The sequence below is a fragment of the Mustelus asterias genome, chromosome 7 (genome assembly GCF_964213995.1).
Source record: "Mustelus asterias chromosome 7, sMusAst1.hap1.1, whole genome shotgun sequence".
NCBI lineage: Eukaryota > Metazoa > Chordata > Chondrichthyes > Carcharhiniformes > Triakidae > Mustelus > Mustelus asterias.
Genome location: NC_135807.1, coordinates 611,310 through 624,105, shown reverse-complemented (window position 1 = coordinate 624,105; position 12,796 = coordinate 611,310). Strand labels below are relative to the sequence as shown.

The following is a 12,796-nucleotide window of genomic DNA, read 5'->3' as shown; positions in this document are numbered from 1 at the left end:
AGCTCCAACATAACCTCCTTGTTCTTACACTCTAATCCCAGCATTTAGATTTCTCCTCACGTTATAGATTTCTGGCATCATCTTCGTGAATCCATATCCGCAACTTTGAAATACTTTCTGTGGCCTGATGGTTAGCTGGTGTTGATGGTGTGAGCTTTGCTTTTGGAGATTGGGTCAGTATCAGAGCAGTGCCTGATGCCCTGTTTTCTTTCCTGATGGTCTTGTAGAGAGGAGAAGGAGCGCTGGATCAGAGCCAAGTATGAGCAGAAGCTTCTGCTGGCGGCTCTGCCACAGTCCGACATCCCCCTGGGACAGCAGCTGCTCCGCGCGGTGGTGGAGGATGATCTACGACTTGTGGTCCTGCTCCTTGCCCACGGCACCAAGGAAGAGGTGAACGAAACGTATGGAGATGGAGATGGGCGGACCTCGCTGCACCTCTCCTGTGCAATGGCGAATGTCGTCATTACCCAGCTCCTCATATGGGTAAGAAACAGGGCAGGGTGTCATGCTGCACTCAGCCTACAGAATAGACACAGAGCTCATAGTCACACAACCACCCCCCCACACACACTCACACACCAACCCCCACCCCCCCCCACATACACCCCCCCACACACACTCACACACACTCACACATCAACCCCCACCCCCCCCCACATACACCCCCCCACACACACTCACACACACTCACACATCAACCCCCACCCCCCCCCAACATACACCCCCCCACACACACTCACACACACTCACACACCAACCCCCACCCCCCCCCCCACATACACCCCCCCACACACACTCACACACACTCACACATCAACCCCACCCCCCCCCCACATACACCCCCCCACACACACTCACACACACTCACACACACCAACCCCCACACCCCCCGCCCCCCACATACACCCACCCACACACTCACACACACTCACACACCAACCCCCACCCCCCCCCCCACATACACCCCCCCACACACACTCACACACCAACCCCCACCCCCCCCCACATACACCCCCTCACACACACTCACACATCAACCCCCACCCCCCCCCCACATACACCCCACCACACACACTCACACACACTCACACACACACACACCAACCCCCACCCCCCCCCCACATACACACCCCCCACACACACTCACACACACTCACACACACCAACCCCCACACCCCCCGCCCCCCACATACACCCCCCCACACACACTCACACATCAACCCCCACCCCCCCCCCCCACATACACCCCCCCACACACACTCACACACACTCACACACTCACACACACCAACCCCCACACCCCCCGCCCCCCACATACACCCACCCACACACACACACACTCACACACACACACACACACACACACACACACACACACACACACACTCACACACCAACCCCCACCCCCCCACATACACCCCCCCACACACACTCACACACACTCACACAACAACCCCCACACCCCCTCCCACATACACCCCCCCACACACACTCACACACACACAACAACCCCCACACCCCCTCCCACATACACCCACCCACACACACACACACACCACCCCCCACACACACTCACACACACACACACACTCGCACACCAACCCCCACACCCCCCCACACATACACCCACCCACACATACACACACACACACCACCCCCCACACCCACCCACATACACACTCACACCCACCCACACACACACACACACCCACACAACCACACACACACACAACCACACACACTCTCACACACACACTCTCACACACACACACTCACACACACACACACACACACTCACAGATACACACACACGCTCACACACACACTCTCACACACACACACTCACACACACACACACACACACTCACAGATACACACACACGCTCACACCTCCACTCGCACACACACTCACACCCCCACTCTCACACACACAGTCACGCTCACACACACACATTCACACACACACACACATGGCACACACACTCACACCCCCACACTCTCACACACACTCACCACACACACTCACACACACACATACACACTCTCATGACACACACACACCCACAGACACACACCAACACACACACACCCACTCACACACACCAACACACACACACCCACTCACACGCACACCCCCCCCCACTCTCACACTCACACACACACATAAGAACATAAGAAATAGGAGCAGGAGTAGGCCATCTAGCCCCTCGAGCCTGCCCCGCCATTCAATAAGATCATGGCTGATCTGACGTGGATCAGTACCACTTACCCGCCTGATCCCCATAACCCTTAATTCCCTTACCGATCAGGAATCCATCCATCCGCGCTTTAAACATATTCAGTGAGGTAGCCTCCACCACCTCAGTGGGCAGAGAATTCCAGAGATTCACCACCCTCTGGGAGAAGAAGTTCCTCCTCAACTCTGTCTTAAACCGATCCCCCTTTATTTTGAGGCTGTGTCCTCTAGTTTTAACTTCCTTACTAAGTGGAAAGAATCTCTCCGCCTCCACCCTATCTAGCCCCCGCATTATCTTATAAGTCTCCATAAGATCCCCCCTCATCCTTCTAAACTCCAACGAGTACAAACCCAATCTCCTCAGCCTCTCCTCATAATCCAAACCCCTCATCTCCGGTATCAACCTGGTGAACCTTCTCTGCACTCCCTCCAATGCCAATATATCCTTCCTCATATAAGGGACCAATACTGCACACAGTATTCCAGCTGCGGCCTCACCAATGCCCTGTACAGGTGCATCAAGACATCCCTGCTTTTATATTCTATCCCCCTCGCAATATAGGCCAACATCCCATTTGCCTTCTTGATCACCTGTTGTACCTGCACACACACACACACACACTCATTCACACACACATGCACACACACTAGCACACACAGACACACTCACACTCACACAGACACACACACGCGCACGTACACACACACTCATACACACACATACACACACACACACATTCAAGCAAGCAGACACACACACACACACAAACACAGACACACACACACACTCACACACAAACACACACACACACACACCCTCTCTCACACTCACATTCACACATGCACACACACACAAGCACACACACTCACACATACAAATGCACACACACACACACGCACACTCACATACCCACACACACATTCACACACGCAGACACACACACACTCACACACACACACTCACATACTCATACACATTCACACATGCACACACACACAAGCACACACACTCACAGACACACTCACACAGACACACACGCACACACACACTCACATACTCACATACATACACACACACACACACACACAAACACACACACACACACACAAACACACACACACAAACACACACACACACACACACACAAACACAGACACACACACACACACAGTCACACATACACACTCACACTCACACATACACACTCACATACTCACACACACTCTCACACACACACTCACACACACACACTCTCACACACACACTCACACACACTCACACACACACTCACACACACACTCACACACACATTCACACACGCACATGCACACACACAAGCACACACACACACTCACACAGACACACACACATACACACGCACACACGCGCACGCACACCCACGCACTCACATACACACACATACGCACACACACACACATTCAAGCAAGCAGACACACACAAACACACACACACACACAAACACACACCAAACACACACACAGACACACACACAAACACAGACACACACACACTCACATACACACACAAACACACACACACACTCACACCCCCTCTCACACTCACACATTCACAAGCACACACACACACGCACACACACTCACACACACGCACACACACACACACACACACAGGCACGCACACACACACACACATACACACACACACATTCACACACAGACACACACACACACAGTCACACATACACACACACTCTCACACACACATACACACACTCACATACATACACACACTCACACACACACTCACATACTCACACACATTCACACATACACAAGCACACACACACAGACACACTCACACAGACACACTCACACATACAAATGCACACACACACGCACACGCACTCACACACGCACACACACACACTCGCATACTCACATACACACACACACACACATTCACACACACAAACGCACACACACAAACACAGACACACACACAGTCACACATACACACACACACACTCACATACATACACACACACTTACACATACTCACACACACACTCACACACACACACTCACACACACTCACACACACACACACTCTCACACACTCTCACACACACACACTCACACACACATTCACACACACTCTCACACACACACTCTCACACACACTCACACACACACACACTCTCACACACACACACTCTCACACACACACTCACACACACACACACTCTCACACACTCTCACACACACACACTCACACACATTCACACACACTCTCACACACACACTCTCACACACACTCTCACACACACACACTCACACACACACTCACACACACATTCACACACACTCTCACACACACACTCTCACACACACACACTCACACACACATTCACACACACTCTCACACACACACACTCACACACATAGACACACACACACACATAGACACACACACACACATAGACACACACACACACACCAATGTTGAATGGCTGCCTCCTGCTTCTAATTCCTCAGATTCTATGTAAAATAAGAAACAATCACACTGACTATTTTTTGGCGAGACAGCAGCACCCTTTCCTCCGGGTGGTTCTTGCATTTATAAAGCATCAAAATAGGTCCCACCTGCTTTACTGTCACTACCTCTATCTGTTAATCATCCTTCTCTCTTCCTCTGTTGCGTCTTCCCTCTCTCTTTCATTCTACTGCCCTCTCTGCCTTTCCCTTGCTGTCTCCCTCCATCTCTCTCCTTCACTATCTAACTCCATCTCTCTCCCTTCCCTCCCTCACTACCTCTCTCCCCTCTTCCTTGCTCACTGCCTCTCCTGCTGTTCGGGCGGCACGGTGGCACAGTGGTTAGCGCTGCTGCTTCACAGTGCCAGAGACCCAGGTTCAATTCTGGCCTCGGGTCACTGTCTGTGTGGAATCTGCACGTTTTCCCTTTATCTGCGTGGGTTTCCTCCGGGTGCTCCAGTTTCCTCCCACAGTCCAAAGATGTGTGGGTTAGGTGGATTCGCCGTGCTAAATTACCCCTAGTGCCAGGAGGATTGGATTAACAGGATAAATGTGTGGGGTTACAGAAATAGGGCCTGGGTGGGATTGACTTGACTTGAAGGGCTGAGTGGCCTCTTCTGCATTGTAGGGATTCTATAATCTATGTCTTAATCCAGCTCTCCCCACATTCTCTCCCTCTCTCATCCTTCCCTCTTGCTCTCTGTGCTTCTCCCTCTTTGTCCCTCTCTCACTCACTCTCTTCCTCGCTCTCTATGTCTCTTCTCCGACATGTTGCTCCCTCTCTATCTCTGACTGCAGCCTCTGCTCGGTGTTGTGTTGACTCAGCGATGCTCTTTGCTAATGTTGTTACAGTATGGAGTTGATGTGAAGAGTCGGGATGCTCGGGGACTCACACCGATGTCATACGCTCGGAGAGCGGGAAGTCAGGAGTGTATCGAGATTCTGACACAGTATGGCTGTCCCAGTGACAACTTCATCCCCATCCCCACCCCAAACCTGTCCCGCAGAAACACCAACGTCAATAACAACTCGCAGGCAGAGCTCAATCGAAGTGCCAGCATTATCTAACACACCGACACGCCATGGACACCGGTCCCAGCCGTACCTTGTGTATCTGTTCTCTCACCCCCGGCACCACCCTTGTATCAGACAGCAGACTGACAGATGCTTCTTTTTGCTGACCATTGCTGCTCTGACCGAATGCCCAGGGCGTTTTTCTCATTATTGTGTGGTCATGCCCAAACCTGCAATCCTAATGGACAAATCGAGTGTGGAACGGACACTGAGCCTGATTGGAATTGCAGCATCTCTGCCCACCTGCCAATATAAAATGAAGAATCGTGTCACTGGAAATCAGCTACTTGGACAAACAATGTAGAGTTCATTCACAAAACCCAGCCTGCCACAGAGGACAGGGCAAGGTGCCAGACTGTGTTATACACTAATGTTAGACTGAGTGTGAGAGTGTGTGTGTTATACACTAATGTTAGACTGAGTGTGAGAGTGTGTTATACACTAATGTTAGACTGAGTGTGAGAGTGTGTTATACACTAATGTTACGCTGAGTGTGAGAGTGTGTGTTATACACTAATGTTACGCTGAGTGTGAGAGAGTGTGTTATACACTAATGTTACGCTGAGTGTGAGAGAGTGTGTTATACACTAATGTTACGCTGAGTGTGAGAGTGTGTGTGTTATACACTAATGTTACGCTGAGTGTGAGAGTGTGTGTGTTATACACTAATGTTACGCTGAGTGTGAGAGAGTGTGTTATACACTAATGTTAGACTGAGTGTGAGAGTGTGTGTTATACACTAATGTTAGACTGAGTGTGAGAGAGTGTGTTATACACTAATGTTAGACTGAGTGTGAGAGTGTGTGTTATACACTAATGTTAGACTGAGTGTGAGAGTGTGTGTTATACACTAATGTTAGACTGAGTGTGAGAGTGTGTGTTATACACTAATGTTAGACTGAGTGTGAGAGTGTGTGTTATACACTAATGTTAGACTGAGTGTGAGAGTGTGTGTTATACACTAATGTTAGACTGAGTGTGAGAGTCTGTGTTGTACATTAATGTTACGCTGAGTGTGAGAGTGTGTGTGTTATACACTAATGTTAGACTGAGTGTGAGAGAGTGTGTTATACACTAATGTTAGACTGAGTGTGAGAGAGTGTGTTATACACTAATGTTAGACTGAGTGTGAGAGTGTGTGTGTTATACACTAATGTTAGACTGAGTGTGAGAGTGTGTTATACACTAATGTTAGACTGAGTGTGAGAGTGTGTTATACACTAATGCTAGACTGAGTGTGAGAGTGTGTGTTGTACATTAATGTTACGCTGAGTGTGAGAGTGTGTGTGTTATACACTAATGTTAGACTGAGTGTGAGAGAGTGTGTTATACACTAATGTTAGACTGAGTGTGAGAGAGTGTGTTATACACTAATGTTAGACTGAGTGTGAGAGTGTGTGTGTTATACACTAATGTTAGACTGAGTGTGAGAGAGTGTGTTATACACTAATGTTAGACTGAGTGTGAGAGTGTGTTGTACATTAATGTTACGCTGAGTGTGAGAGTGTGTGTGTTATACACTAATGTTAGACTGAGTGTGAGAGAGTGTGTTATACACTAATGTTAGACTGAGTGTGAGAGTGTGTTATACACTAATGTTAGACTGAGTGTGAGAGTGTGTGTTGTACATTAATGTTACGCTGAGTGTGAGAGTGTGTGTGTTATACACTAATGTTAGACTGAGTGTGAGAGAGTGTGTTATACACTAATGTTAGACTGAGTGTGAGAGAGTGTGTTATACACTAATGTTAGACTGAGTGTGAGAGAGTGTGTTGTACATTAATGTTACGCTGAGTGTGAGAGTGTGTGTGTTATACACTAATGTTAGACTGAGTGTGAGAGTGTGTGTTGTACATTAATGTTACGCTGAGTGTGAGAGTGTGTGTGTTATACACTAATGTTAGACTGAGTGTGAGAGTGTGTGTTGTACATTAATGTTACGCTGAGTGTGAGAGTGTGTGTGTTATACACTAATGTTACGCTGAGTGTGAGAGAGTGTGTGTTATACAATAATGTTACGCTGAGTGTGAGAGTGTGTGTTGTACATTAATGTTATGCTGAGTGTGAGAGTGTGTGTTGTACATTAATGTTACGCTGAGTGTGAGAGTGTGTGTGTTATACACTAATGTTAGACTGAGTGTGAGAGTGTGTGTTGTACATTAATGTTACGCTGAGTGTGAGAGTGTGTGTGTTATACACTAATGTTAGACTGAGTGTGAGAGAGTGTGTTATACACTAATGTTAGACTGAGTGTGAGAGTGTGTGTGTTATACACTAATGTTACGCTGAGTGTGAGAGAGTGTGTGTTATACAATAATGTTACGCTGAGTGTGAGAGTGTGTGTTGTACATTAATGTTATGCTGAGTCATAGAGATATACAGCAGGGAAACAGACCCTTTGGCCCAACTCGTCCATGCTGACCACAGAACATAGAACATTACAGCGCAGTACAGGCCCTTCAGCCCTCGATGTTGCGCCGACCAGTGGAACCAATCTAAAGCCCCTCTAATCTACACTATTCCAATATCATCCATATGTTTATCCAATAACCATTTGAATGCTCTTAATGTTGACGAGTCCACTACTGCTGCAGGCAGGGCATTCCACGCCCTTACTACTCTCTGAGTAAAGAACCTACCTCTAACATCTGTCCTATATCTCTCACCCCTCAATTTAAAGCTATGTCCCCTCGTGCTAGCCATCACCATCCGAGGAAAAAGGCTCTCACTATCCACCCTATCTAATCCTCTGATCATCTTGTATGCCTCTATTAAGTCACCTCTTAACCTTCTTCTCTCTAACGAAAACAACCTCAAGCCCCTCAGCCTTTCCTCATACAATTTTCCCACCATACCAGGCAACATCCTGGTAAATCTCCTCTGCACCCTTTCCAACACTTCCACATCTTTCCTACAATACGGCGACCAGAACTGTACGCAATACTCCAAATGCGGCCGCACCAGAGTTTTGTACAGTTGCAGCATGACCTCCTGGCTCCAAAACTCAATCCCTCTCCCAATAAAAGTTAACACTTCCTAACAACCCTATCAACCTGGGTGCCAACGTTCAGGGATCTATGCATATGGACACCCAGATCCCTCTGTTCATCCACACTACCAAGTATCTTACCATTAGCCCAGTACTCTGTATTCCTGTTACTCCTTCCAAAGTGAATCACCTCACACTTTTCTGCATTAAACTCCATTTGCCACCTCTCAGTCCAGCTCTGCAGCTTATCTATGTCCCTCTGTAACCTGCCACTTCCCTCCGCACTGTCTACAACTCCACCGACTTTAGTGTCATCCGCAAATTTACTAATCCATCCTTCCACGCCCTCATCCAGGTCATTAATAAATATGACAAACAGCAATGGCCCCAAAACAGATCCTTGCGGTACACCACCAGTAACTGAACTCCAGGATGAATATTTCCCATCAACCACCACCCTCTGTTTTCTTACAGCTAGCCAATTCCTGATCCAAACCACTAAATCACCCTCAATCCCATGTGTTTTCTGCAAAAGCTTACCATGGGGAACCTTATCAAACGCTTTGCTGAAATCCATATACACCACATCAACCGCTTTACCCTCATCCACCTCTTTGGTCACCTTCTCAAAGAACTCAATAAGGTTTGTGAGGCATGACCTACCCTTCATAAAACCGTGCTGACTATCCCTAATCAAATTATTCCTTTCTCGGTGATTATAAATCCTATCTCTTATAATCCTTTCCAAAACTTTGCCCACAACAGAAGTAAGGCTCACCGGTCTATAATTACCAGGGTTGTCCCTACTCCCCTTCTTGAACAAGGGGACAACATTTGCTGTCCTCCAGTCTTCTGGCACTGTTGCTGTAGACAATGATGACACAAAGATCAAACCAAAGGCTCTGCAATCTCCTCTCTAGCCTCCCAGAGAATCCTAGGATAAATCCCATCCGGCCCAGGGGACTTATCTATTTTTACCCTTTCCAGAATTGCTAACACCTCCTCCTTATGAACATCAATCCCATCCAGTCCAACAGCCTGCATCTCAGTACTCCCCTCGACAACACTGTCCCTCTCCAGTGTGAATACCGATGAAAAATATTCATTTAGTGCCTCTCCTATCTCTTCAGACTCCACGCACAACTTCCCACTCCTGTCCTTGACAGGCCCTAATCTTACCCGAGTCATTCTTTTACTCCTGACATACCTATAGAAAGCTTTAGGGTTTTCCTTGATCCTACCCGCCAGGACTTCTCATGCCCCTCCTGGCTCTTCTTAACTCTTTCTTTAGGTCCTTCCTGTCTAACTTGTAACTCTCAAGTGCCCTAACTGAGCCTTCACGTCTCATCTTAACATAAGTCTCCTTCTTCCTCTTCACAAGAGATTCAACCTCCTTAATAAACCACGGGTCCCTCACACGTCTGCTTCCTCCCTGCCTGACAGGTACATATTTATCAAGGACGCGTAGTAGCTGTTCCTTGAACAAGTTCCACATTACAATTGTGCCCATCCCCTGCAGTTTCCTTCCCCAACCTATGCCAGCTAAATCTCGCCTAATCGCATCATAATTTCCTTTCCCCCAGCTATAACTCTTGCCCTTTGGTATATACCTATCCTTTTCCCAGGTTCCCTAAACTGAACTAGTCCCACTTGCCTGTGGTTGGCCCATATCCCTCTAAACCTTTCCCATCCACGTACTGTCCAAATGTCTTTACAATGTTGTAATTGCCCCCACCTCTCCCACCTCCTCTGGCAGCTCATTCCATACCCGCACCACCCTCTGAGTCAAAACTTGGCCCCTTGGGTCACTTTTAAATCTCACCTTAGACCTCTGCCCTCTAGTTTGGACACGTCTACCTGGGGAAAATATCCCGGCTATTCACTTTATCCATGCCCATCATTAGTTTATAAACCTCTATAAGGTCACCCCTCAGCCTCCTACACTACGGGGAAAAAATTCCCAGCCTCTCCTTATAATTCACACCGTGAGGGACTGGTCAGTCTGGACAAACTCTGGGGCCTGTCTTGGAGGAATGGTCAGTCCGGAAAAAGTCTGCGGCCTGTCTTGGAGTGGTCAGTCTGGATGGGGTCTGGGGCCTGTCTCGGGGGAGTGGTCAGTCTGGATAGGGTCTGGGGCCTGTCTCGGGGGAGTGGTCAGTCTGGATGGGGTCTGGGGCCTGTCTCAGGGGAGTGGTCAGTCTGGATGGGGTCTGGGGCCAGCCTCAGGGGAGTGGTCAGTCTGGATGGGGTTTGGGGCCAGCCTCAGGGGAGCGGTCAGTCTGGATGGGATCTGGGGCCTGTCTTGGGGAGTTGTCAGTCTGGATGGGGTCTGGATACTGTCTCGTGGAAGTGGTCAATCTGGACAAAGTCTGGGGCCTGTCTCGGGGGAGTGGTCAGTCTGGATGGGGTCTGGGGCCTGTCTCGGGGGAGTGCTCAGTCTGGATGGGGTCTGGGTATTGTCACGTTGGAGCGATCAGTCTGGATGAAGTCTGGGGCCTGTCTTGGGGGAGTGGTCAGTCTGGATGGGGTCTGGGGCCTGTCATGGGGAGTGGTCAGTCTGGATGAAGTCTGGGGCCTGTCTTGGGGGAGTGGTCAGTCTGGATGGGGTCTGGGGCCTGTCTTGGGGGAGTGGTCAGTCTGGATGGGGTCTGAAGCCTGTCTCAGGTGTGGTCAGTCCAGATGGAGTCTGGGGCCTGTCTTGGGGGAGTGATCAGTCTGGATGGAGTCTGGGGCCTGTCTCGGGAGAATGGTCAGTCTGGATGTGTTCTGGGGCCTGTCTCGGAGAGCGGTCAGTCTGGATGGAGTCTGGGACCTGTCTCGGGTGAGTGGTCAGTCTGGATGGGGTCTGGGGCCTGTCTCGGGGAACTGGTCAGTCTGGACAAAGTCTGGGGCCTGTTCTGGAGGAGTGGTCAGTCTGGATGGGGTCAGCGTACTGTCTCAGGGGAGTGGTCAATCTGGACAAAGTCTGCGGCCTGTCTTGGGGAAGTGGTCAGTCTGTATGGGCTCTGGGACCTGTCTCGGGGAGTGGTCAGTCTGGATGGAGTCTGGGGCCTGTCTCGGGGGTGTGGTCAGTCTGGATTGGGTCTGGGGCCTGTCTCGGGGGAGTGGTCAGTCTGAATGGGGTCTGGGGCCTGTCTCAGGAGAGTGGTCAGTCTGGATGGGGTCTGGGGCCTGTCTCGGTGGAGTGATCAGTCTGGATGGGGTCTGGAGCTTGTCTCGGGGGAGTGGTCAGTCTGGATGGTGTCTGGGGCCTGTCTCGGAGGAATGGTCAGTCTGAATGTGGTCTGGGGCCGGTGTCAGGGGAGTGGTCAGTCTGGATGGGGTCTGGGGACAGCCTCAGGGGAGTAGTCAGTCTGAATGGGGTCTGGGGCCTGTCTTGGAGGAGTGCTCAGTCTGGATGGTGTCTGGGGCCTGTCTCGGGGGAGTGGTCAGTCTGGACGGGGTCTGGGGCCTGTCTCGGAGGATTGGTCAGTCTGGATGGGGTCTGGGGCCTGTCTCGGGGAGTGGTCAGTTTGGATGGGGTCTGGGGCCTGTCTCTTGGAGTGGTCAGTCTGGATTGGGTCTGGGGCCTGCCTCGGAGGAGTGGTCAGTCTGGATGGGGTCTGGGGCCTGTCTCAGTGGAGTGGTCAGTCTGGATGGGGTCTGGGGCCTCTCTCGGGGAGTGGTCAGTCTGGATGGGATCTGGGGCCTGTCTCGGGAGAGTGGTCAGTCTGGATGGGGTCTGGGGCCTGTCTCTTGGAGTGGTCAGTGTGAGTGAGTGTGTGAGTTAGTGTGTGAGTGTGAGTTAGTGTGTGTGTGTGTTAGTGTGTGTGAGTGTGTCAGTGTGATTTAGTGTGTGAGTGAGTGTGTCAGTGTGAGTTAGTGTGTGTGTGTGAGTGAGTGTGTGAGTGTACGTTCGTGTGTGTCTGTCAGTGTGAGTTACTGTGTGTGTGTCACTGAGTTAGTGTGTGAGTGAGTGTCAGTGTGAGTTTGTATGTGTGTGT

At 50.0% G+C, this 12,796-nt stretch overlaps 1 protein-coding gene across 2 annotated transcripts in view; it reads left to right on the top strand.

Annotated features, from left to right (window-relative positions):
- Nucleotides 1–6,263, top strand: part of agap3 (ArfGAP with GTPase domain, ankyrin repeat and PH domain 3) — an 805,117-nt gene extending 798,854 nt beyond the window's left edge. Inside the window, exons 15-16 of one of the 2 annotated variants that reach the window (XM_078215551.1) lie at nucleotides 228–483; nucleotides 5,603–6,263. In XM_078215551.1, the coding sequence (XP_078071677.1) occupies nucleotides 228–483; nucleotides 5,603–5,818 (472 nt within the window). In that variant the 3' untranslated portion in view covers nucleotides 5,819–6,263. The remainder of the gene's footprint in view (nucleotides 1–227; nucleotides 484–5,602) is intronic. The other variant, XM_078215552.1, reaches the window with a different exon arrangement.
- Nucleotides 6,264–12,796: the final 6,533 nt, after the last annotated feature.